Source organism: Agelaius tricolor, unplaced genomic scaffold, assembly GCF_023055355.1.
Source record: "Agelaius tricolor isolate 1412-34295 unplaced genomic scaffold, bAgeTri1.0.p SCAF_30, whole genome shotgun sequence".
NCBI classification, from domain to species: Eukaryota; Metazoa; Chordata; class Aves; order Passeriformes; family Icteridae; genus Agelaius; species Agelaius tricolor.
Window position 1 is genome coordinate 3,118,387 of NW_027269290.1, and position 26,692 is coordinate 3,145,078.

The 26,692-nt window shown below is 48.4% G+C and overlaps 1 protein-coding gene across 1 annotated transcript; it reads right to left on the reverse strand.

Moving 5' to 3' along the window:
* Positions 1 to 19: 19 nt before the first annotated feature.
* Positions 20 to 24,898, reverse strand: SLC16A4 (solute carrier family 16 member 4). Its single transcript, XM_071450451.1, has 10 exons — positions 24,485 to 24,898; positions 23,310 to 23,431; positions 21,864 to 21,996; positions 19,508 to 19,651; positions 17,196 to 17,365; positions 15,924 to 15,981; positions 14,750 to 15,292; positions 10,653 to 10,864; positions 7,632 to 7,725; positions 20 to 1,287 (listed from the first exon to the last, which is right to left on the reverse strand). The coding sequence occupies exons 1-10, from the start codon at positions 24,492 to 24,494 to the stop codon at positions 1,145 to 1,147; spliced, it is 1,629 nt and encodes a 542-aa protein (XP_071306552.1). The 5' UTR covers positions 24,495 to 24,898; the 3' UTR covers positions 20 to 1,144.
* Between the last annotated feature and the right edge of the window lie 1,794 nt (positions 24,899 to 26,692).

The window sequence follows — 26,692 nt, forward strand, 5'->3', positions numbered from 1 at the left end:
TATCAATATTTTTACTATAATAATTTTAAATACCAAATTTCAAAAAATTGCACCTTCACTACTGGAAATAAAGTCCAGGCTGCTGTTTTGTGTCTTATCCATCCAAATTAAATCTGTGGGATAGTGGTTGAATCCAGGCTCAGCACTGGAGCTGCCTCTGGAATGGAATCCCTGGGAGGCTGTGGTGGTGTTCACAGGGTCCCAGGATGAGGGAAGAGATGAGGATCTGACTCCATGTTTCAGAAGGCTGATTTATTATTTTATGATATATATTATATTAAATGAAAATTATCTACTAAAACTATAGTAAAGAATAGAAGAAAGGATTTCATCAGAAGGCTTGAAGGGAATAGCAAGGAATGAAATGATAATAAAATCTTGTGACTGACCAGAGAGTCTGAGCCAGCTGGACTGTGATTGGCCATTAATTAAAAACAACCACATGAGACCAATCCCAGATGCACCTGTTGCATTCCACAGCAGCAGATAACCATTGTTTTTCTTTTCCTCTGAGGCTTCTCAGGAGAAAAGATCCTAATGAAAGTGTTTTTCATAAAATATGTCGGTGACAGGAGTCTCTGGGAAGCTGGGGAGGGCTGGGTTTGGTCTCTGCCTTTGCTGTGTCGTGGTTCTGGCTTTAATTAAAATTAAAAACTGCTTTTGCCTCCAGGTCCTGTGTGCTGTGGCAATACCCGTGCCTGGGATGTGGAATGGCCCCAGTGCAGCATCCTCCCCCCAGAGAGAGAGAGAGGAGCTCCTGGAGGATCCCCATGGAAGGATCACCTTGCCCTCCCTGTCCCTGCTCTCACAGAATGAGCTGAAACCTCTGGCCCTGGGAGCTGCTCATCCCACGAGGTGAGAGAGTCAGGACAGAGCTGAGGATTAAATCTGAGGGGCAGAAAAACCCAGCTCAGGAGCTGAGGCACCACCGTGGGGCTGCATTTTCCCCATGCACTTCACACTGTGCATTTCTCAGCTGGCTTTAATCAGCACAAATATCCAGGTATCCAAACTGAATCTGACATCCAAAAATTCCAATTATTTTGGAATATTCTGGTATTTTCAGTGTTGCTGCTGTTGATCCTTCCCAGTTCAGGCAATGGCTTTCCCACGTAGATATGATCAAAGCCCAGCCTTTAAAACTTCAGTTTTTGTTCAAATTGGCTTTTTTTAGCTTCCATTTTTGGGCTGCAGGCTCGAAGAAGAAGGAGATGGGTGAGATGAGAGCACAGGCTCCAGCAAAGAGGAAGGAGCAGGCGTAGGTCTGGGTGTAGTCATAGAGCCACCCTGCAGGAGAGGAGGTTGTTATTAAAGCTGGGGGATTTTTCTCAGTGAAAAAAAATAATTCAGGGAGGTGGGTGGGAGGCAAAGGATGTGTGTTCTCATCTAAGAATTGCTCAGATATTTCCCTTATTTCCCTTAAATTATTTTAACTCTTCCTGGGCAGCATTTCCTGTAAGGAAATGACATGCAGGTCATTTTGCCCAGAGCCAACTTTGATCCCTGTAGTGGACATGGTGTTTAATTTAATGTGAATTTAATCCCTGATTTTTTTATTTTTTTTTTTCCTGTTTAAGTAAGTGGGCCAAAAGTGGCTGATGGAAGATTCTCTTGGACTGAAGGGATGACTTGCACATGTTGGTATTTGCAACATCTGGGCTGCAAACCCTCTGTTCTCCAGCCTTGTCTTCTTGTGAGCAGACCCAGTTTCATGTCCTTTGTCTAACAGGAGACACCCCAGGCCAGGAGCTGGAAGTGAACTTGATAAAAGTAGCTCTGGGAGGACTTAAAAGGAAAAACTGAATTCCATTGAGCCTCAGGAATGTCTGGAGGATTCAGGTCACCTTTTAAAGTGACCTCCAAGTGTTGGGTTTGGTCCTGGCAAATCATCTGGGCTCTGGGCAGTCCTTTGAAAGGTGGAGAGTTCCTCTCTTTGAATCTAAAATCTGCAAAGTGCTGGGAGATGCTGCTGCTGCACATAAAAACCCTAATTCAGTCCCAAATGTGGTGTGGGGCGTGTGGGTGTGGGGCAGCAGCTGAGCCAGATCTGCTGCTGGTGTGAAATGCAATTCCTCTGGAGACATCCATGGAATCCAGACATCCATGGGCTTCCCTGAGTCACACAAACAGCAGATCTGGCCCAGAATTGAGCTCCTCAAACCCAGGAGGGGACAGAATACAGACCCTGGGTTCCACAAACAGCAGATCTGACCCAGAATTGGGCTCCTCAAACCCAGGAGGGGACAGGATACAGACCCTGAGTCACACAAACAGCAGATCTGACCCAGAATTGAGCTCCTCAAACCCAGGAGGGGACAGGATACAGACCCTGGGTTCCACAAACAGCAGATCTGACCCAAACCTGGGCTCCTCAAACCCAGGAGGGGACAGGATACAGACCCTGAGTCACACAAACAGCAGATCTGACCCAGAATTGAGCTCCTCAAACCCAGGAAGGGACAGGATACAGACCCTGGGTTCCACAAACAGCAGATCTGACCCAAACCTGGGCTCTTCAAACCCAGGAGGGGACAGGATACAGACTCTGAGGTGCTGGGCTCAGAGCCATGGGAAGGGAGGGTGCCAGTGAGGTTTGGGATCTGTGCTGGGGCAGGGGCACTGCCATTCCAGCTGTGGATTTCCACAGAAGGTTTTATACAGCACAGCACAGCTGCTTTTGCCCAGTTTCAGTTTCTCTTGGCTCACTGCTGTCTCAGGGGGAGTCCCTGTGTTTGCTCCTCGGGGATGGCCTGGGAGCCACGTGCTGGAGGAGCTGCAGCTGGAGAGGAGGATCCATGCCCTGCTGGGATCTGCACCATGCTGGGATCCATCCCATAGTGGGATCCATCCCATAGTGGGATCTGCACCATGCGGGGATCCATGCCCTGCTGGGATCCATCCTGTGATGGGATCCATCCCATCCATGCCCTGGTGAGATCCATCCCGTGGTGGGATCCATCCTGTGGTGGGATCCATCTCATGGTGGGATCCATGCCCTGGTGGGATCCATCCCGTGGTGGGATCCACCCCTTGGTGGAATCCACCCCCTCCTGGGATCCATCCTATTGTGGGATCCATGCCCTGCTGGCATCCATGCCCTGGTGGGATCCATCCTGTGGTGGGGTCCATCCCTGCTGTGATCCATCCCATCCTGGGATCCATCCCATGTTGGAATCCATCCCATGGTGGGATCTGTACCATGGTGAGGTCCATGCCCTGCTGGGATCTGCACCATGGTGGGATCTATGCCCTGCTGGAATCTATCCTGTGGTGGGATCCATGCCCTGCTGGGATCCATCCTGTGATGGGATCCATCCCATACTGGGATCCATCCTGTGGTGGGATCCATCCCTGCTGGGATCCATCCCATGTTGGAATCCGTCCCATGGTGGGATCTGTACCATGGTGGGATCCATGCCCTGCTGGGATCCATCCTGTGGTGGGATCCACCCCTTGGTGGAATCCACCCCCTCCTGGGATCCATCCCATTGTGGGATCCATCCCCTCCTGGGATCCACCCCTTGGTGGAATCCACCCCTTCCTGGGATCCATCCCCTCCTGGGATCCATCCCCTCATGGGATCCATCCCCTCCTGGGATCCATCCCCTTCTGGATCCATCCCCTCCTGGGATCCATGCCCTCCTGGGATCCATCCCCTCCTGGATCCATCCCCTCCTGGATCCATCCCCTCCTGGGATCCACCCCTTGGTGGAATCCACCCCTTCCTGGGATCCATCCCCTCCTGGGATCCATGCCCTCCTGGGATCCATGCCCTGGTGCTGCACTGGGGGCCTCTCCCCTGACCCTGGGGTTCATTCCCAGGGCTGGGATCTGTTTCTGCTGCCTGGAAGTCTCTGGGATTTGGAAGGATATGCTGACGTAGTTATTTGTGAGAGGAACAGGACAGAGTGCTCCAGTTGAGCTCTGATTTATTGCAATTCTTAAATTATCCTTCAGGATATTGCTTAATTTTATTTTTTTTTTAATTTTCCTAAGGTTTTTTTGGTGCTGAATGGGATTTAGGTGCAGTGGGATTTACCAGCATTGCCTCACTGGCAGCACAGCCACCAACTTCCATCACAGCCCAACCCTCTGAAGCAACTCCAGTCTCTGTGCCCCCAATTCATTTCCAAAACAAAACAATCATCACTCCTGCTGCTGAAAGCTGAACTAGGAGCTTGTGGTGTTCAAACCCCAGCAAAGCAGCAGTTTTGTGAGGAATGCTGGTAAATCCCAGCAATGTCATCCAAACTAAACATTCCCAGCACTGCTGCTGCTACCAGCTGGGTCTGGCTGTTTAAATTGGGCTGCTGATCTTTAATCAGAATTTTTATTTCTTCTTGATGCCCTGAGGAGCAAAATTCAGTGGGAAGGTGAAGGTAAAATTTAGCAAATATCTAAATACATGTGGCAGCAGAGCTTTTGATGACTCCATCCTCTCCCTTTTCACCACCCAAATTTCTTGGGACTGGAGTTTGTCCTCTGGGGACTGGAATCTTTTCTAGAATTTGCTTTACATGCTTTGGTTCAGCTCTTTTGCATTTTGAGTCAGTGATTTGTACTGCTTGTGGAAATAAACTGTGCCCTTCTCTCCTCAGCTTGCTCCTGGTTGCCAAAATAATGTTTATTCTGCTTTGGGCTGGGCTTTTTCAGCATCCAGAGGTGCCAGTGGATGGGGAGCTCTGAAGGAGACTCCAGACTTCCCCTTTGGGTCCTGCCAGCTGCCCCTGGATTTCAGGGCTTTCAGCTGAACAGATTTGCAGGTAAGTCACCTTTTCCTTGCATTAGGCTTTGGTCTAATATGCAAATTAGGCAGTTTTAACCTTTGCAGTTCTCATTACCCATCATCATTATTTCTCCTGTGTAAAAGCATTTGAGTTTGATGAAATTGTAATTCTAAACTCAGGGGTTTGGGGAGGTGAAAGCACCAAATCCAAGGGTCTCAGAGTATTTAAATGCTGCATTCTGCAAGGAGCAGATGGTTTTGGACACTTCATCAGGAGTTTTTGGTCTCACTCAGTTTTCACACTTCAAACTGCATTGCAAGAGAAAATTGCAGAATTTATCTTGGATCCCAAGCCTGGATCCTGAGCTCTGGATTGTTTCAGGTAAGTCACCTTTTCCTTGCATTAGGCTTTGGTCTAATATGCAAATTAGGCAGTTTTAACCTTTGCAGTTCTCATTATCCATCATCATTATTTCCACTGCATAAAAACACTTGAGTTTGATGAAACTGTAATTCTAAACTCAAAGATTTTGGGAGGTGAGAACACCAAATCTCAGAGTTTTACAGAGTATTTAAATCCTGCATTCTGCAAGGAGCAGATGGTTTTGGACACTTCATCAGGAGTTTTTGGTCTCACTCAGTTTTCACACTTAAAACTGCATTGCAAGAGAAAATTGCAGAATTTATCTTGGATCCCTGAGCTCTGGATTGTTTCCATCTTGCTCTGCCTGTAATGAGATGGATCAGGAATTGTTTTGCTTCTTGGCTTTATTTGGCCTTTATTTATCCCACCTGCCTTAAGCCTGATTTCTGTGGCAAGCTTTTTGCAGGAAACCTGCTTTACAAACCCACTGCAGAAAACAAAAATCTTCCCATTAGTGCAGAAATATTGCAGCTGGATGGAAATTTAACTTCTTTTAACTGCAATGGGAATGTGGAGAAGTGACAGCAGGGTGTTTAGCCCCTGCTGTGTTGCTGTGCCAGGGGATTCAGGGAAACTGAGGGATGGTTTTGTGCTCAGTGCACACCTTGTACAGCAGCAGGGATCTGCAATCCTGGCACTGGGAAGCTCCTGGTCCATGAAATCTTTTGGCTCCTTGAAATTGCATCCACAAAGCAGAACCAGGGATATTGATTGGGAATGTAAATTTTTATAGACAGAACAGCAGTGTTGCTGAAACTTTGTATGGAGCTGGAATTTACAGCTTTGAGCTGGGCGCCTCTGCAGGCTGGGGGCAGCTGATTTGGAGGGCAGGGAACAAAAAATGATGGTTTGGGTTGGGAGGAACCCTAAAACTGCTCCCATTCCACCCCTGCCATGGCAGGGACACTTCCACTGTCCCAGGCTGCTCCAAACCCCATCCAAGCTGGCCTTGGGCACTGCCAGGGATCCAGGGGCAGCCACAGGGGACTGAGGGATGGTTTTGTGCTCAGTGCACACCTTGTACAACAGCAGGGATCTGCAATCCTGGCACTGGGAAGCTCCTGGTCAATGAAATCTTTTGGTTCCTTGAAATTGCATCCACAGACAGAGCAGAACCAGGGATATTGATTGGGAATATTAATTTTTCCTGTGCATGGAGCTGGAATTTACAGAACCCTTGGCAGCTTCCAGCCAGGCACCTCTGCAGGCTGGGGGCAGTGATTTGGAGGCCAGGGAACAAAAAATGATGGTTTGGGTTGGAAAGGGCCCTAAAGCTGCTCCCATTCCACCCCTGCCATGGACAGGGACACCTTCCACTGTCCCAGGCTGCTCCAAACCCCTCCAGCCTGGCCTTGGGCACTGCCAGGGATCCACAGCTGCTCTGGGCACCCTGTGCCAGGGCCTGCCCACACTCACAGGGGAGAATTCCTTCCCAATATCCCACCTAACCCTTCCCTCTGGCAGTGGAAGCCATTCCCTGTGTCCTGTCACTGTTATATTTTATGAAAAATCCCTTCACCAGGATATTTCATAAAATATGACAGTGGCACTGTCCCTCCCTCCCTTGTCCCCAGTCCCTCTCCAGCTCTCCTGGAGCCCCTTTAGGCTCTGAGCCTTCTCCTCTCCAGGTGAGCACCCCCAGCTCTCCCAGCCTGGCTCCAGAGGGGCTCCAGCCCTTGGAGCATCTCCATGGGCTCCTCTGGACCCTCTCCAGCAGCTCCAGGTCCTCCTGATGTTCCCCAGGCTTGCAGCAGCTCTGGGGTCTCACCTGAGCAGGGCAGAGGGGCAGAGTCCCCCCTTCCCCTGCTGCCCAGGCGGGGGCTTGCTCCAGGAGCTTGTTGGGCTGCAGGGAAGGAGAAGCTTTGTCCTGGCCAAGCTGTTTGGATGAGAACAAGTCCCCTGCTCCTTAGCACAGGCTGGACACTCATTTCTAAGCACTTGAAATCTCCCAAATCCTCCCAGCTGCCTTGGTTTCCTGGCAGAGGGAGAAGAGCAAATGCTTTTCATGCTCCTTATCTCTGGGCCCAGAGCTCTGGTGGCTGAGCTGTGTAATCTCTGTCAAAACAAGAGATTACTGAGGCTTCTCCTGATGTTTCAGTGCCTCTGCCTGGTGGGAATCTTGCTGAGTCTGTCCTTTCTTCCCCTCCAGTCCAAGTTCAGTGTTATTTTAACACCACTGGGAGTAAAATCCATGGAAATGTGCTTGTTACCCTGCTGTGCTCAGGGCTGAACTCTGCACATGGGCTTTCACTGCATTTTCCAGATATTCCAGGCAGCATTTTCCAAGCTGCTGGTTGGATTTTGCAAATTCCCAAGCAAAATGTTGCCTGTCTATAAAAATACATTTCTGAAATAGGATTTTTTTTTTTTCCTCTCTCTGTTTGAACAGAAACAGATGGATCCCTGTAGGAGAGTGAACCAGCAGCATGGTTTATCCCTGGGTTTCTGGGGTGGCTGTGGGTTGTATAAAACATCACTCACCTGCTAGAGGGGGTCCTCCTATGGCTGCTATCCCTGCAAAGAAAGCAGCAAACCCCAGGTAGCTGTGGAGCTTCTCCACACCCACCAGATCCACCTGTTTGGAAACAAAAATAGATAATTAGTGATTGGCTTCATAGAATGCATATGCACAAGAGATTAATTGATTTTTTTTTTTTTAAAGCACAAGAGATGATTTAATTCTCTTTTTCTGGGGAATTTCCTCTCCAGCTGCAGCTTTGGAAGGACTTTGCCCCTGTAGGGCTGATCCAGCCTGGAACCAGTTTGTGTCCCTAAGGCAGCTGTGGGAAGGACTGGGATGGGAGAGGCTTCTCTGCCTTCAGCTGTCCTGACCTGGAGGAAGGAGTTTGAAACTCTGAATGCCTTCAGAGAGAAATGCCAAATTACAATGGTGCCAAATTATAATCAGGGAATCCTGGGTATCCAGAGATATCCTGGGAGACTGGTTTGGGTTGGATGGGACCTCAAAGCCCATCCCTTCCACCCCTGCCATGGCAGGGACACCTTCACTGTCCCAGGCTGCTCCCAGCCCCATCCAGCCTGGCCTTGGGCACTGCCAGGGATCCAGGGGCAGCCCCAGCTGCTCTGGGAATTCCATCCCAGCCCCTCCCCACCCTCCCAGGCAACAATTCCTAATTCCCAAATCCCATCCATCCCTGCCCTCTGGCAGTGGGAAGCCATTCCCCCTTTTCCTGTCCCTCCATCCCTGTCCCCAGTCCCTCTCCAGCTCTCCTGGATCCCCTTTAGCTCTGGAAGAGGCTCCAAGGGGATTTCCTGGATCCCTTTTGGGCACTGGAAGGGGCTCTAAGGAATCTCCTGGATCCCCTCTAGGGTCTGGGAGGGGCTCTGAGCTCTCCCTGGAGCCCCTTTAGGCTCTGGAAGGGGCTCTAAGGGGATCTCCTGGATCCCTTTTTAGCTCTGGAAGGGGCTTTTAGGGAATCTTCTGGATCCCATTTAGCTCTGGAAGGGGCTGTTAGGAATCTCCTGGATCCCTTTAACTCTGGAAAGGGCTCTGAGCTCTCCCTGGAGCCCCATTTAGCTCTGGCAGGGGCTCTAAGGAATCTCCTGGATCCCCTTTAAGCACTGGAAGTGGCTCTGAGCTCTTCCTGGAGCCCCTTTAGGCTCTGGAAGGGGCTCTAAGGGGATCTCCTGGATCCCTTTTTAGCTCTGGAAGGGGCTCTTAGGGAATCTCCTGGATCCCATTTAGCTCTGGAAGGGGCTCTAAGGAATCTCCTGGATCCCTTTTGGGCACTGGAAGGGGCTCCAAGGGGATCTCCTGAAACCCCTTTAGCTCTGACAGGGGCTCTAAGGAATCTCCTGGATCCCTTTAGCTCTGGAAGGGGCTCAGAGCTCTCCCTGGAGCCCCTTCAGGCTCTGGAAGGGGCTCCAAGGGGATCTCCTGGATCCCCTTTAGCCCTGCCAGGGGCTCTGAGCTCTCCCTGGAGCCTTCTCCTCTCCAGGCTGAGCACTCCCAGCTCTCCAGGCTGGCTCCAGCCCTGGGAGCATCCCCGTGGTGTCCAGCAGGACCCTGCTGCAGGTCTGGGTGTCCCAGCTGATTCTGGGATAGTTCTGGGTGTCCCAGGATGGTTTTGGGATGGTTCTGGGTGTCCCAGGTGATTCTGGGTGTCCCAGGTGATTTTGGGATGGTTCTGGGTGTCCCAGGATGGTTTTGGGATAGTTCTGGGTGTCCCAGATGATTGTGGGATGATTCTGGGTGTCCCAGATGATTTTGGGATGATTCTGGGTGTCCCAGGATGGTTTTGGGATGGTTCTGGGTGTCCCAGGTGATTCTGGGATGGCTCTGGGTGTCCCAGATGGTTCTAGGGTGGTTCTGGGTGTCCCAGCTGGCTCTGGGATGGTTCTGGGTGTCCCAGGATGGTTTTGGGATAGTTCTGGGTGTCCCAGGTGATTCTGATTCTGGGATGGTTCTGGTTCTGGGATGGTTCTGGGTGTCCCACATGACTCTGGGATGGTTCTGGGTGTCCCAGCTGGCTCTGGGGTGGTTCTGGGATGGCTCTGGGTGTCCCAGCTGGCTCTGGGATGGCTCTGGGTGTCCCACATGGCTCTGGGATGGCTCTGGGTGTCCCAGCTGGCTCTGGGATGGCTCTGGGTGTCCCAGCTGGCTCTGGGATGGCTCTGGGTGTCCCAGCTGGCTCTGGGATGGTTCTGGGTGTCCCACATGACTCTGGGATGGTTCTGGGTGTCCCAGCTGGTTCTGGGATGGCTCTGGGTGTCCCAGGATGGTTCTGGGATGGTTCTGGGTGTCCCAGATGGTTCTGGGTGTCCCTCTCAGGTGATTCTGGTATGGTTCTGGTTCTGGGATGGTTCTGGGTGTCCCAGGATGGTTTTGGGATAGTTCTGGGTGTCCCACATGACTCTGGGATGGTTCTGGGTGTCCCAGGATGGTTCTGGGATCGTTCTGGGTGTCCCAGGTGATTCTGATTCTGGGATGGTTCTGGTTCTGGGATGGTTCTGGGTGTCCCACATGACTCTGGGATGGTTCTGGGTGTCCCAGCTGGCTCTGGGGTGGTTCTGGGATGGCTCTGGGTGTCCCAGCTGGCTCTGGGATGGCTCTGGGTGTCCCACATGGCTCTGGGATGGCTCTGGGTGTCCCAGCTGGCTCTGGGATGGCTCTGGGTGTCCCAGCTGGCTCTGGGATGGCTCTGGGTGTCCCAGCTGGCTCTGGGATGGTTCTGGGTGTCCCACATGACTCTGGGATGGTTCTGGGTGTCCCAGCTGGCTCTGGGATGGCTCTGGGATGGTTCTGGGTGTCCCAGCTGGCTCTGGGATGGTTCTGGGTGTCCCACATGACTCTGGGATGGCTCTGGGTGTCCCAGCTGGCTCTGGGATGGCTCTGGGTGTCCCACATGACTCTGGGATGGCTCTGGGTGTCCCAGCTGGCTCTGGGATGGTTCTGGGTGTCCCAGCTGGCTCTGGGATGGCTCTGGGTGATTTTGGGACAGGAGCAGGACCCCCAGCCCTGTTGGGCCCCTCAGGACTCACCAGCACGGGCAGCACCAGGGCCATGAAGCCTCCACAGAAGGTGGCCAGGGACACGGTGTAGGCCAGCAGCAGGTGGAAGGTGGTGGCCAGCGGCCCCAGCAGGTTGGTGGCCCCGCTCAGGAGCAGGTAGGTGACATGGAAATGGTACCTCTGGGTCCACTTGTGGTCGGCCAGCCAGCCTGAGAGCAGCTGGCTCAGCATCTCTGTGATCCCTGGGGGAACAGCAGCCCTCAGAGACTGCGCTTTGGGTCACCTGTAAATGCTATTCTTTCTAGATATTTTATAAATTATTTATAAATTATATCAATTATGATTTCTAGATATTTTTATACATGATTTATAAATTATATCAATTATGATTTCTAGATATTTCTAGAAATTATCTTTATAAATTATTATTATTTTAGAAATGATTTTTTATACATTCTTAGTAGAAATTTAAATTATTTCTAAAATTATTATTTTATAAATGATTATGATCAATTATTTTTATAAATTATTAGATCTTTTTATAAATGATTTATAAATTATATCAATTATGATTTCTAGATATTTCTAAAAATTATCTTTATAAATTATTCTTATTTTAGAAATGATTTTTTTATACATTCCTAGTAGAAATTTAAATTATTTCTAAAATTATTTTATAAATGCTTATGATCAATTATTTTTATAAATTATTAGATCTTTTTAGAAATGATTTATAAATTATATAAATTATGATTTCTAGATGTTTCTAGAAATTATATTTATCTTTATAAATTATTATTATTTTATAAATGATTTATAAATGATTATGATCAATTATTTTTATAAATTATTAGATATTTTTAGAAATTCTTTATAAATTATATCCATTATGATTTCTAGATATTTCTAGAAATTATCTTTATAAATTGTTATTATTATTTTATAAATGATTTTTATAAATTCTTAGTAGAAATTTAATTATTTCTAAAATTATTATTTTATAAATGATTTATAAATGATTATGATCAATTATTTTTATAAATTATTAGATCTTTTTATAAATGATATCAATTATATATATATTTATGTATATAAATATATATTTATAAATTTTATAAATTATGAATTTATTTTATAAATAATTTATTTATAATATATTTATTTTTATATAATTTATATATTATTTATAAATTTATATAATATAATTTATAAATTATTATTTTATAAATGATTTATAAATGATTATGATCAATTATTTTTATAAATTATTAGATCTTTTTATAAATTATATCAATTATATATATATTTATATATATATAAACATATATTTATAAATTATATAAATTATGATTTCTAGAAATTATCTTTATAAATTATTATTATTTTAGAAATTATTTTTTATCAATTCTTAGTAGAAATTTAAATTATTTCTAAAATTATTATTTTAGAAATGATTTATAAATGATTATTATAAATTATTTTTATAAATTATTAGATATTTTTAGAAATTCTTTTTATAAATTATTATTTTTATAAATTATTATAAATTTCATATACATTTATGAGATATCATAAATTTAGCTGGATTTTATAGTATTTTATATGATTATATTTATTATTTGTAGTATATGTAATATATTAAGATTTGACTTTGTGCAGTATTGAAATTCTATTATTTCTAGGTATTTTTATATGTTATTGCTTCATATAAATTCATTAGATATAAATTTAGCCATATTTTATAGTATTTTATAAGATTATTTTTATTACTTGTAGTATATGTAATATATTAAGATTTGACTTTGTGCAATGTTGAAATTCTGTTATTTCTATATATTTTTATATATTATTACTTCATACACATTTATTAGATATAAATTTAGCTGGATTTCATAGTATTTTGTATTATTTTTAAATTATTTAGCGTATATGTAATATATTGAGACTTGACTTTGTGTAATATTTAAATTCTATTATTTCTAGATATTTTTATATATTATTTCATATAAATTTATTATATATTATAAATCTAGCTGTATTTTATACTATTTTATAATATTATTTTTATTATTTGTAGTATATGTATTATATTGATACTTACAATATTTTATCTTTCATATTACTAATATTATAGTTTATTATCAGCCATAATATATAATTTATATTATATTATAGTATATTATAGTGTATTTTAGTGTATAATATATTTTTATATTATCTGTATTATTTTCTATTAGTAACTGTATTTCATATAGTTAAATTTTACTTATCCTCACATTACTATATTTATTATTTAGTATTTGCATATTTTTAATATTTTTATATTTTTATTTTACATTATAATACAATATTACATATTATATATTCTAATATAGTTATATTTTACGTTATTTTATAATACATTATTTTTATTATTTTTATTCATTATGTGTTAGACTTGATTATTTATATTAACCCTAATATTTTTAAATTTATTTTATAATATTATTTGCACTATTTTATATTACTATATTCATTGTTTTATACATTTTTATTCTATAGTTTTAAATTATTATATTTATGATTTTTTACTGATTTTTATAATATTGCTTTTTTTTTTTTAATTCAATATTATTTCTATTATTGGCTATGTCACATCCCAGTTTCCCTGTTCATTATGAGGACGTGACCACAAAAGCCTAAAATTCCAGAAAGTTCCAGATATTTTTAGGCTGTTACAAAATCCAGGGATTGGGATTTTCCCTTTTCCCTTGTGCTGCTCTTCCCAAGGGCACCAAAGTGCTCTGGGAAAATTCCCTTTACGGGGGAATTTCACCCTTCAGGTGAAATCTGCACCCTCAAATGCCCTAAATCAGGACAGAGGAACCTGCTGAAGAGAAAAATCTGAATATTAAGAAGAAAACTGCAGCTGAGATTTTAATTTTTCTAAAATCAATTCTATTTAAAATCTAAAATTTAATTTTTCTAAAACCCCAGGCATTTTGTAGAAACCCAGGCATTTTAGAGGCTCAGCAGCCTTTTAGTTGTTGGGGTTTTGAGAGTCTTGGTTTTGAGAGTTGGAGTTTTGAGGGCTGTTTTTTACATTTCTTGGTACATTTTTATGAAGCAAAGATCAAGGAGCTCTCAGGTGAGCTCATGTCCCACTGAGCCCCGTGTCCCTCCCACTCCTAATCCCAAATATCCCATTAATTCCTGGGGAATCCTAACACCTCAAAACCCCTCCCTGCTGAATATTCCCCAGCACTGCAGAAATAAAATTTTTGTATTTTTGTACAATAAAATATTTGCTGCTGATTGAGGCTGGAGCCACTTCCTTACCCCAGCACAGCTTTAGTGTTAATCCTGGCTTAAAACCAGGCAGGGGTTTGGGTTTTGGGGAGTGTGCCTTAAAACCAGGCATGGCGTTGGGTTTTGGGGTTTGGGTTTTGGAGTTTGGGTTTTTGGGGAGTGTCCCTTGTGTTCTCCCCACTTGGAGTTTGGGATGTGCCAAATCCAAATGGATCTGGGCATGGGTTTGGGTTTTGGGGAATCTGCCTTAAAACCAGGCATGAGTTTGGTTTTTGGGAGTGTCCTTTATAACCAGGCATGGGTTTGGGTTTTGGGGTTTGGTTTTTGGGGAGTGTGCCTTAAAGCCAGGCATGGGTTTGGTTTTGGGAAGTGTTCTTTATAACCAGGCATGGGTTTGGTTTTGGGAAGTGTTCTTTATAACCAGGCATGGGTTTGGTTTTGGGAAGTGTTCTTTATAACCAGGCATGGGTTTGATTTTTGAGGAGGATGCCTTGATTTTTTCCCCCCTTGGAGTTTGGGATGTGCCAAATCCAAATGCTTGGATCCACATTAATGTGGGAGGTTTTTCCCCCAGTATTGAATTTCTCCCTTTTGGGTCAAGCTGGAGGGTTTTGAATGCCCCTCAGGATTCTGGTGGTTTGTGGGTTGAAGCCCAGCAGGGCTTGTGGTGGGCACAGAGCACCTTTTAGGTGGAGATTTGTGGTTTTTGGGAGCAGGGAGGGTGTGGCACTGGGAGAAGCACCCAGGAGGATCCACCCCAGGACATATCTGGGGCCATTTCTGGGCAGAACTGGGGGTGTTTGGCTGTGAGCTGTGGGTGTAAGGGTCTCTGTGCCTACCAGCCACGGCGATGAGGTGGGAGCCATCCCTGCTGCTCAAGCCCAGGGTCCTGGCTCTGGCCACCAGGTGGAAGAAGGGCACGAAATAGGCCAGGTGGCTGAAGAGGAAAGACCAGGTGAAGATGTAGAAAACGGGATCCTTCAGCGGGGAGAAGTCCAGGAGAGGCTGGGGAGGTTCCTTTGTGGTGGCTGCAGGGGTTTGGGGGCCTCTCCTGGCCTCGGTGGGGGTTTCTGAGGAGCTCTCCAGGCTGGGTTTCTGCAGCTTTCCCAAGGCAGATGGATTTGCTGGCTCTGAGACGTCTGTGCCGTGGGGCACCACGAGTCTCTCTGTGCTGGGAGCCTCCTGTGCATGAAGAAGCTGTGATTCCCTCTGAGTGCTTCCATCTGAACACCCACCAGGACTTTCTGGATCCTTCTCTGCCCCTGGAGACCCCTGGTGCTGATTTTTGGCAGGTTCCCGAGGCAGCTGGGGGCTGGCAGGCCACAGCAGCATGCTGGAAGGCACCAGGTTCAGCATGATGCCTCCAAAAATGAGCAGAGTACCTGAGGGAAGGCAAAGGGGGGTTTGTTCTTGGCTTGGAAAGGGGGGAGCAGCAGGAAATGGCCTTTTAGAGCAGGGTGTGGTTTTCACTGACCATGGAGGAAGCTCTCTTTGCCTTCTCTTTATGGAGGAGTTAAAAAACAAGGGGTTTTTATTCCTGCTTTTCCAGCTGGAAGTTCATTTTGCTGTGATGCACAGGGCAAATCCACAGCTACCTCTGGGATCTGTTTTGCTTTTCCTCATTTAAAGTCGGGATGGACCTTCAAGATGGTCTTGAAACACTACAGTAAAATTAGGGATTTCTGCTTTTGATTTCAGAGATCTGTGCTTTGACTCTGATTTTAATGAGGGATTTCTGGCTTTGATTTCTGAGATCTGTGCTTCGACTCTGATTTTAATGAGGGATTCCTGGCTTTGATTTCTGAGATCTGTGCTCCGACTCTGATTTTAATGAGGGATTTCTGGCTTTGATTCCTGAGATCTGTGCTTTGACTCTGATTTTAATGACTGATTAAGTGTTCAATTATTAACAAGATAATTAACAAGATTATTAACAAGATGTCCCCAAACTATCCTAGAAGAGGCAGAGTTATTCCTTGGTGTGCTGAACTTTTAAGAAGAGCCTCTTAGAGCCTCCAGATCTCCCCAAATTCCCTCCCAGAGTTGATGAATTGGAAGGAACAGGATCCAGCTGCAGCTTTGGAAGGACTTTGCCCCTGTAGGGCTGATCCAGCCTGGAACCAGTTTGTGTCCCTAAGGCAGCTGTGGGAAGGACTGGGATGGGAGAGGCTTCTCTGCCTTCAGCTGCCCAGCCCTGGAGGAAGGAGTTTGAAACTCTGAATGCCTTCAGAGAGAAATTCCAAATTATAATGGTGCCTCCCTACCCAGATCACAGAATCCCAGACTGGTTTGGGTTGGAAGGGCCCTCAAAGCTCATCCATTCCAGCCCTGCCATGGCAGGGACACCTTCACTGCCCCAGATTGCTCCAAGCTGGCCTTGGGCATGGCCAGGGATCCAGGGGCAGCCACAGGGGACTGAGGGATGGTTTTGTGCTCAGTGCACACCTTGTACAGCAGCAGGGATCTTCAATCCAGGCTCTGCATCACCCTGGCACTGGGAAGCTCCTGGTCCATGAAATCTTTTGGCTCCTTGAAATTGCATCCACAGACAGAGCAGAACCAGCCCAAGGATATTGATTGGGAATATTAATTGCTGGTGGAACAGCAGCGTTGCTGAAACTTTGCATGGAGCTGGAATTTACAGAACCCTTGGCAGCTTCCAGCCAGGCACCTCTGCAGGCTGGGGGCAGCTGATTTGGAGGCCAGGGAACAAACAATGATGGTTTGGGTTGGAAAGGGCCCTAAAGCTGCTCCCATTCCACCCCTGCCATGGCAGGGACACCTTCCACTGTCCCAGGCTGCTCCAAACCCCTCCAACCTGGCCTTGGGCACTGCCAGGGATCCAGGGGCAGCCACAGGGAACTGAGGGATGGTTTTGTGCTCAGTGCACACCTTGTACAACAGCAGGGATCTGCAATCCTGGCACTGGGAAGCTCCTGGTCAATGAAATCTTTTGGTTCCTTGAAATTGCATCCACAGACAGAGCAGAACCAGCCCAGGGATATTGATTGGGAATATTAATTTTTTTCCTGTGCATGGAGCTGGAATTTACAGAACCCTTGGCAGCTTCCAGCCAGGCACCTCTGCAGGCTGGGGGCAGTGATTTGGAGGGCAGGGAACAAAAAATGATGGTTTGGGTTGGAAAGGGCCCTAAAGCTGCTCCCAATCCAGCCCCTGCCATGGGATGGTTCTGGTTCTCCTTCCACTGTCCCAGGCTGCTCCAAACCCCTCCAAGCTGGCCTTGGGCACTGCCAGGGATCCACAGCTGCTCTGGGCACCCTGTGCCCTCTCACCTTGCCATCCATAGGCCTCGATGAGGAGCTGGGTGAAGGGGGCCATGAGGAAGGTCAGCCCCATGCCCGAGCGGGCCAGGGCGTTGCTGAGCGCCAGGCGAGGCCGGCAGCGCTTGGCTGTCACCACTGCAGCTGCCTGGTACAGACAGGCAAAGCCCAGCCCTGGGAAAGGGGAAATGACAGTGAGAGACTCCAGCAGGCAAAGCCCAGCCCTGGGAAAGGGAAATGACAGTGAGAGACTCCAGCAGGCAAAGCCCAGCCCTGGGAAAGGGGGAAATGAGTGAGAGACTCCAGCAGGCAAAGCCCAGCCCTGGGGAAAGGGGGAAATGAGTGAGAGAATCCAGCAGGCAAAGCCCAGCCCTGGGAAAGGGGAAATGACAGTGAGAGAATCCAGCAGGCAAAGCCCAGCCCTGGGGAAAGGGGAAAAATAAGGGACTCCCACCCCAGAGGGACTCCATGCCTGAGGGAAGGGGGAAAATGAGAATAAAAGGTTCCCACCACGGAGAGATTCCATCAAGCAAAGCCCATCCCTGAGAGAAGGGGAGAAATGGGAATAAAGGCTGCCACCACAGAGGAACTGCCATCAGGAAAAGCCCATCCCTGAGGGAAGGGGGAAAATAAGGGACTCCCAGCACAGAGAGACTCCATCCCTGAGAGAAGGGGGGAAATGAGAGGAAGAGGCTCCCACCACAGAGAAACTCCATCAGGCAAAACCCATCCCTGGGGAAGGGGAAAATGAGAGTGAGAGACTCCACTGGCAAAGCCCATCCCTGTGGGAAGGAGGGGAAATGGGAATAAAGGCTCCCACCATAGAGAGACTCCATCCCTGAGGGAAGGGGAAAAACAAGAATATGAGACTCCCACCACAGAGAGACTCCATCAGGCAAAGCACATCCCTAGGGAAGGGGGAAAATGAGAATAAAGGTTCCCACCACAGAGAGACTCCATCAGGCAAAGCCTGTCCCTGGGGAAGGGGAAAATGAGAATTAGGGGCTCCCACCACAGAGAGACTCCATCAGGCAAAGCCTGTCCCTGGGGAAGGGGAAAATGAGAATTAGGGGCTCCCACCACAGAGAGACTCCATCCCCTGAGGGAAGGGGGAAAATGAGAATAAAGGTTCCCACCACAAACTCCCATCAGGCAAAACTCATCCCTCTGGGAAGGAGAAAATGAGAATAAAGGCTCCCACCATAGTGAGACTCGTGGTGCCCCATGGCAGAGATGCCTCTGAGCCAGCCTTGGGGAGGCTGCAGAAACCCAGCCCAGAGAGCTCCTCCTCAGAAACACCCACTGAGGCCAGGGGAAGGCACAAACCCCTTCCAGTCCCAAAAAGGGGCTCCTGTGTGGGGATTCCATGTGCTGCTATCCCAGGCTGGCAGTTCCTGGCCGAAAGGAGAGGATTTCTGCTCTCACAGTCAGAGGAGAGTGAGATTTGGTGGGTGAGGTTTGGTGTCTGGGGGGTTGGAGGTTCTCCCCTTTTATAAGGGATTTTAAAAGGCCAGGATCTGTGTAGGTCCAGGAAAAAAATCAAAGCTGGTTGGGACTGGGATGTTGAAACTGGTGTTTTACTCTGAGCATGAAGCTCTGGGAGTTCACATGGTAACAGAAAGGAGCTGGGGATGCTTTGGCACTGAAGGTTCATGGAATTACAGAATATCCTGAGGTGGAAGGGACCCACACACATCACATCCAACCCTGCCCTGCACAGACACCCCAACAATCCCACCCTGGGCATCCCTGGCAGCGCTGCCCAAACCCTCCTGGAGCCCTGGCAGCCTCGGGGCTGTGCCCATTCCCTGGGGAGCCTGGGCAGTGCCAGCACCCTCTGGGGGAAGAACCTTTCCTGAGATCCAACCCAAACCTGCCCTGGCACAGCTCTGTGCATGAGTGTCTGATCCTCACCCACCCAGGAGGGCCCTGGGCTGTGTTTGGGGGTACAGGCAGTGCCAGCACCCTCTGGGGGAAGAACTTTCCCTGATAGGAAACCCTTCCCTGCCCTGGCACAGCTTTTGCATGAGTGTCTGATCCTTGCCGACCCAGGAGCAAGGCCCAGGAGGGCCCAGGGCTGTGTTTGGGGGCACAGGGGTCCCTGGCAGGGCAGGCAGTGCCCAGCACCCTCTGGGGAAGAACCTTTCCCTGATCTCCATTCCAACCCTCTGACACAGCTCCTTCCTCAGGCCCTGCCCCTGATCACCCCAGGCTCCTCCAGCTGAACAAAGCCCTGCAGAACAAACCCCCCTTCCCCAGGTTTAAGGCTAAAGGAGCCGATTTCCTGCCCCTGCAGTAAAACAATGCCCATCTCACCCAGCAGGAAGCCCATGGAGAAGCAGAGGAAGGAGACACTGGTGGCCTGGGTGCTGAGCAGGCAGCCCCCAGCCACCAGCCCAGCCCCGAGGATGGAGATCGGCCGCTCTCCCAGGCGCTGGCACAGCACGGACACCAGCGGGGCTGCAAGGGAAACGGGGACACAGCTCAGCCCTGGGGACACAGCTCAGCCATGGGGACACAGCACAGGGGACACAGCTCAGCCCTGGGGACACAGCACAGCCCTGGGGACACAGCTCAGCCCTGGGGACACAGCACAGCCCTGGGGACACAGCACAGGGGACACAGCTCAGCCCTGGGGACACAGCTCAGCCCTGGGGACACAGCCCTGGGGACACAGCTCAGCCCTGGGGACACAGCACAGGGGACACAGCCCTGGGGACACAGCTCAGCCCTGGGGACACAGCTCAGCCCTGGGGACACAGCACAGGGGACACAGCTCAGCCCTGGGGACACAGCTCAGCACAGGGGACACAGCACAGCCCTGGGGACACAGCACAGGGGACACAGCCCTGGGGACACAGCTCAGCCCTGGGGAAACAGCTCAGCACAAGGGACAAACCCTGGGGACACAGCTCAGCCCTGGGGACACAGCTCAGCACAGGGAACACAGCCCTGGGGACACAGCTCAGCCATGGGGACACAGCTCAGCCCTGGGGACACAGCTCAGCACAGGGGACACAGCTCAGCACAAGGGACAGAGCCCTGGGGACACAGCTCAGCCCTGGGGACACAGCACAGGGGACACAGCCCTGGGGACACAGCTCAGCCCTGGGGAAACAGCTCAGCACAAGGGACAAACCCTGGGGACACAGCTCAGGGGGACACAGCTCAGGGGGACACAGCTCAGCACACAGGGGACACAGTTTTTTGTGGAGATAATCAAAACTCCACAACTTTTGTGGAAGTTGTAAAGCCGGTGTGTGTGACCGTGTTCACAGGGTCTGAGGATGAGGGACGAGATGAGGATCTGACTCCATGTTTCAGAAGGCTGATTTATTATTTTATGATATATATTACATTAAAACTATACTCAAAGAATGGAAGAAAAGGTTTCATCTCAGAAGGCTGGCTAAGCTAAGAATAGAATGCCAAAGAATCATAACAAAGGCTTGTGTCGGACTCTGTCTGAGCCAGCTGGGCTGTGATTGGCCATTAATTAGAAACAACCCCATCAGACCAATCCCAGATGCACCTGTTGCATTCCACAGCAGCAGATAACCATTGTTTGCATTTTGTTCCTGAGAGAGTCTGTACAGAGAGTCTGAGCCACAAGCCTTTGTTATCATTCTTTCCTATTCTATTCTTAGCCAGCCTTCTGATGAAATCCTTTCTTCTATTCGTTTAGTACAGTTTTAATATAATATATATCATAAAATAATAAATCAGCCTTCTGAAACATGGAGTCAGATCCTCATCTCTGCCCTCAACCAAAACCCACTGTGAACACGGTCACATGGGGGGAGTGCAATTGCTGTGCAGAATTCCAGACCAAGGTAAAAGAACAGGCTTAGCAGGGAAAGGAGGGAGATAAGTGTGGCTGCTGGGGCTCTGTCTTGCTTAGTCAGTTCTTGAATGGTAAATGATTTGGGCAGGGGTCCTGTCAGGGGTGTGGGAGGGGTTCATGCTCAGCAGAGAGGTTTTGCCTGTGCCCTGAGCTCGGGGAGTGGGGCAGGGAAGGAGGCAAAGCCCAAAGGTTCAGCTTTCCTGGGCCTCCTTCCTCAGTCACAGCATGCCCAGCAGCTCCAAGGTATTCCACACCTGGGACAAGAGTGCTGCTTGCTCTGGAGCTCTACAATAAACCCACAGTGACGTTCAGGGCATCCCAGAATGGTTTGAGTTGGAAGGGATATTAAAGCTCACCCAGTCCCACCCCCTGCCATGGCAGGGACACCTTCACTGTCCTGAATTGCTCCAAGCCCTGTCCAGCCTGGCTTTGGACACTGCCAGGGATCCAGGGGCAGCCACAGCTGCTCTGGGCACCTGTGCCAGGGCCTGCCCACCCTCTCAAGGAAGGATTTCTTCCAATATCAAACCCCAATTTCCCTTTTTTCAGTTGAACCCATTCCCTTTGTCCTGTCAGTCCAGTTCCTGATGTAGAATCCCTCCTGTTCCCCTCGTTCACAATCTTGTACAAGGGAAGGATTCCCTCACAGGGAAGGATTTCTTTCCAATTTCCAATTTTTTCTCCACTATCCCATCTGAATGTCCCAGCCCATTTAGAGCCCATTCCTGCTCAGACCCGTGTGGGTGCCAGCCCTGTCCAGCTGGGAGCAGCCTGGGGTGGGGATGGGGTGCACGGAGCCCCCTTGGTGCCCTGGGGACAGGAGCTCACCTCCCAGGAAGCGCAGGGAGGACATGATGGAGCCAATCCAGCTGAGCTGCTCTGAGGATCCCCCCATCTCCTCTCGGAAAGCCACGAAGAAAATCCCAAAGGTCTTGAGCGTCCCCATCACGAGCACATTGACCTGGGATGACAGGGGGTGCAGGGGAGGTGCCACAGGAGGGAGGAGAAGCTTTTCCTTCTGCTCATTTTGGGGTGGCGTGGGAGAAACAAACAGGGACGCTTGAACTGGTGTTGGGGAATGCCAGCAGGGTGGGCTGGTCGTGGCCATGCTGCAGGTTGGTCTCAAGCAGACCCTCAGAAAACCCTTTGAAAACTGATTTTCCAAAGGAAAGGAAAAAAATTTCCCTCCCTTTCCCTTCCCCTTTTCCCTTTCCCCTTCCCCTTTTCCCTTCCCCTTTTCCCTTTCCCCTTCCCCTTTTCCTTTCTCTCCCATCCCAGAGCTCAGCTCTTGTAGGATGCTTTTACCTTTGAAGTTATTTTTGAGTACTGCAGCAATGGTCAAAATGGATCAGTTTGGAGATCACTGGGAGGGGATGAGGGCAGCAGGGATGGACATTAACTGGGGCAGTTTCCCAGCATTTCTCTGCCACAGGGGCAAAGGACAGACAGTTTGTGTCCTGAATTTTAACTCCTGTTGTCTCCCTGCTGGCGGGGGGTTAATGATTGGCAATGAGTTACTCGGGGTGGATCTGAAGGGAGGAAAGCTCTCCCAGCTTGGGCCATGGTGCCTTTTTACAGCTGGACTCAGTGACCTTAAAGGTCTTCTCCAAGCTTCACAATTCCTTCATTCATCACTGGTGGGGAGATAAAGCCTGGGGTACAGAGAATTAGTGGCTTTAAGGGGTGTTGAGGTGCCAGGTCCCCCAGAGAGCACCCAACAGTGTGTGCTGCTCCCAGTCAGGGCCTCATTGCCTGGGGTGGGATCACGCCCTTGCCAGGGGGACAGGACACTCCTTTGGGGTTTGACACCCTTTGGGGCGATGTGTTTGACCAGGGAAAAGCCATCCTGGCAAGGGGACCCTCCTGCCCATCACTGAGGTGTTTGCAGGGGGCATTCCCCAGGAATGGCGTGGCTGGGCTGTGCCCTGGGATGGCTGGGGTCAGTCTGTCCTGGGGTCAGTCTGTCCTGGGGTCAGTCTGTCCTGGGCTCAGTCTGTCCTGTGCTGAGGTCAGTCTGTGCTGGGGTCAGTCTGTCCTGTGCTGGGGTCAGCCTGTCCTGGGGTCAGTCTGTCCTAGGGTCAGTCTGTCCTGTGCTGGGGTCAGTCTGTCCTGTCCTGGGGTCAGTTTGTCCTGGGGTCAGTTTGTCCTGGGGTCAGTCTGTCCTGGGGTCAGTCTGTCCTGTGCTGGGCTCAGTCTGTCCTGGGGTCAGTCTGTCCTGGAGATCCCCCAGCCCCAGCCCCAGCCCCGGGAGGGTTTGGATCACTCCCCACTCACCAGGAAGAAGTGAAGCACCACTCCCCACGCCCACCCTGCTCCTGCTGCTCCTGAGCCTCGGCTCTTCCTGGCTGACGGAGCCTCCGGAGCCTCCAGCTCCTCATCCTCCTTCCCCTCTCCTGCTGGTGAGAGTGTCAGGACATGTGAGCACCTTCCACTGCTCCTGTTCCCATTCCCAGCCATTCCCAGCCATTCCCAACCATTCCTAACCATTCCCAACCATCCCCAACCATTTCCAGCCATTCCCAACCATTCCCAGTCATTCCTAACCATTCCAAACCATTCCCAACCATCCCCAAGCATTCCCAACCATTTCCAGTCATTCCCAATCATTCCCGGTCATTCCCAACCATCCCCAACCATTCCCAACCATTCCCAGTCATTCCCAACCATTCCCAGCCATTCCCAACCATTCCAAACCATTTCCAGCCATTCCCAACCATTCCCAACCATTCCCAGCCATTCCCAACCATTCCCAACTATTCCCAGCCATTCCCAACCATTCTCAGCCATTCCCAACCATTCCTAACCATTCCCAACCATTCCCAAGCAATCCTAACCATTCCCAACCATTCCCAACCATTCCCAAGCAATCCTAACCATTCCCAACCATTCCCAACCATTCCCAACCATTCCCAAGCAATCCTAACCATTCCCAACCATTCTCAGCCATTCCCAGCCATTCCCAACCATTCCTAACCATTCCCAACCATTCCCAGCCATTCCCAACCATTCCTAACCATTCCCAACCATTCCCAACCATTCCCAAGCAATCCTAACCATTCCAAACCATTTCCAGCCATTCCCAACCATTCCCAGCCATTCCCTGGAGCCCCGGGGCTGTGCCGGGGCAGACACCACGCTCTGCACTCACTCGGGTGATGCTTCCACCAGACTCTCTGACAATTCCAATTATCCCTGTCTGAAAACAGTTCCATTTTCTTTCTCATTCCCACGAAACCACTTCAGCTTTAAGTGCCTTAGTGCTGCTTTGGCATTTTGGGCTGTGCCAGAAGCCCGGGGGTCACTCGGAGCTCTGTGCCAGCTCTCCCACTCCAGCTTTCTCTGCTCCCATGCTCTCACCCACCCCGTGCCCCTGGCAGAGGCAGGATCCTGCCCGGGGCAGCAGCTGGACCCTACAGCCCCTGCGGTGATGAACGGGAACTTTTCCTTACTGCTCGGCATGCTGGAAAATCCTCCCCGGGACTGCCGACAGCAAAGAGGAATCTCTTCAGAGCTTCTTCAGTATCTTCAGAGCTTCTTCAATCTCTTCAGAGTCTCTTCAATATCTTCAGAGTCTCTTCAATCTCTTCAGAGCTTCTTCAATCTCTTCAGAGCTTCTTCAATCTTTTCAGAGCTTCTTCAATCTTTTCAGAGCTTCTTCATCTGCCCCAAAGATTAAACTCCCCTTTCCTGACCTGGCAGCCCAGAGTCTGCTCCTTCATTCCCATGAAGGAGGAGGATGAGGATGATGGTGTCGGCGCCGAGCGGGACATGGAGCGTGGCAAGCGCTGGGGGGACGGACCCATCCTCTTCCTCCTCCTCCTCCTCCTCCTCTCTGGAGGCAGAGCTCGGCTCGTGCGGCCTCAAGGCCGGCAGTCCCTCCCCTTGCCCAGCTGGGAACAGGAAACCCGCGGCGTTTGGAGCAGAAATCCTGTTGGGAAGGGAAAGGAGGGGGAGCCTGCAAAGTTCTGAGCCCGGGAAAAGCTCCGGATCCCGGCCGAGCCGAGCCGAGCCGGGCTGGCAGCGCTGGGCTGGGGCCAGGCTGGGGCAGAGCCCGGTCCCTGCCTGTCCTGGCCGGGAACAGCATCACTGAGCGGAGACAGGATGGAAAACTGAGCGTTCTGCAGCTGGACAGAGCAGCCCCGGGCTTTGGCTCTGTGAAAAATACGTATTTTATGGTTGGCTTTTTGCAAATGTTAAAATGAGCATTGTGAAATACAAAGCTGTGTTTGGTGTCAGGTACAGACAGGCAATGTGTGTATTTGTGATTGTGATGTGAGTGGAGACCAACCATGGGACAGTTGTGAATTCTAATAATAACTGAGGAAAGTAAAGCATGGAAGAAGGCCTTTGAACCTATCTTTTGTTTGCAAATGACCTTAGTTGATTTAGGAGCATTTGAATCAAAGTGTTAAGGATGTTGCTCTTTGCTTGTAGTTAATCCTTAAAGAGTTCTGCAATAATAACCTTTTGGAGTATAATTTTAGAATATTGCTTGTATCCTTGAAACTATAGCTTTGGAGTATATATAAAGGAAACATGCTTATCTCACACCTTAACAAAACAGTGAAAAGCAGCTTGAGAAAGGAAGGTGAACATCACCTCAAGGATTTATAGTTTCAACCAAGGGAAGCTGGACATCACTGTTATGAGATTTATAGTCCTTGCAATTAAAAGGTGGATCCACATCTGGAGAGCTGGACCTCACCACATGGGATTCTTCTTCCTTCTTTTGGAAACCAGACCAGCACCATCTGGGGATACTCCTTTTGGGATACATCCTGAGAAAAACTAAATCACCATAGTGTATAGAATTGTGATGTAAAAATTGGGAATAGAAACTGCTGATGAGTAAGAATTGGAATAGAAACTGCTGAGAAAGCTGATGAGTACCCCTATAAATACCTGTAAGCCTCAACTATGGGTGTGCAGTTGGAGGGAAAACCTCCCCCACTGTACCCAGCGCTGTATTGCTCATACTTTACCATTTTAAATAATAAATTGATTTCTGCTTGAACATTGGCCTAGTCAAGCTTCTTATTCATAACATTAGTATATGTGTTATGTTAGAAAGTGATGCTGTGTTAATTCTCTTAAGTAGCTGTTAGTATAGTTTTAGGTTGTAAGAAATGTTGAAATAGAAACTATGCTGTGTAGGATACTTTTCTTTAAAGTATCTTGACATTTATCTTGACTTTTGTTTTTTTTGTCAAATAATTAAACCATATATCCCTACATTATCCAAATCATTTGTTATCAATGCACTTTCAATTTACCTTCCTCTATATTTCCTAGTATCAAAAACAATAACCAACTGTCATCCTCACTCCATAAACACCCCCAAACAAACATAGAATTAACCCCAGAACTACTCCCCATAAAAAAACCCAAACAAAAATACAAACCATGATGAGAAATCATCAACCAACCACCCACCAAATTTTACGTTCTTGTAGCTTACAAAAAGCATGACACTGAAGATGTCAAGATAAAGAACTTGGTACATTGATAAAGGATGTAAAGAAAGGACTCACAGAGAAATAGCAGCCACAGGACACCCAAATCTTTCAGAGAAAAAGAATTTATTGCTCCATTATCAGCAGAAATGAACTTCTTCCTGCCTCGAAGGCACTGTCAGGATTCAGAGGAAGAAGCTGACA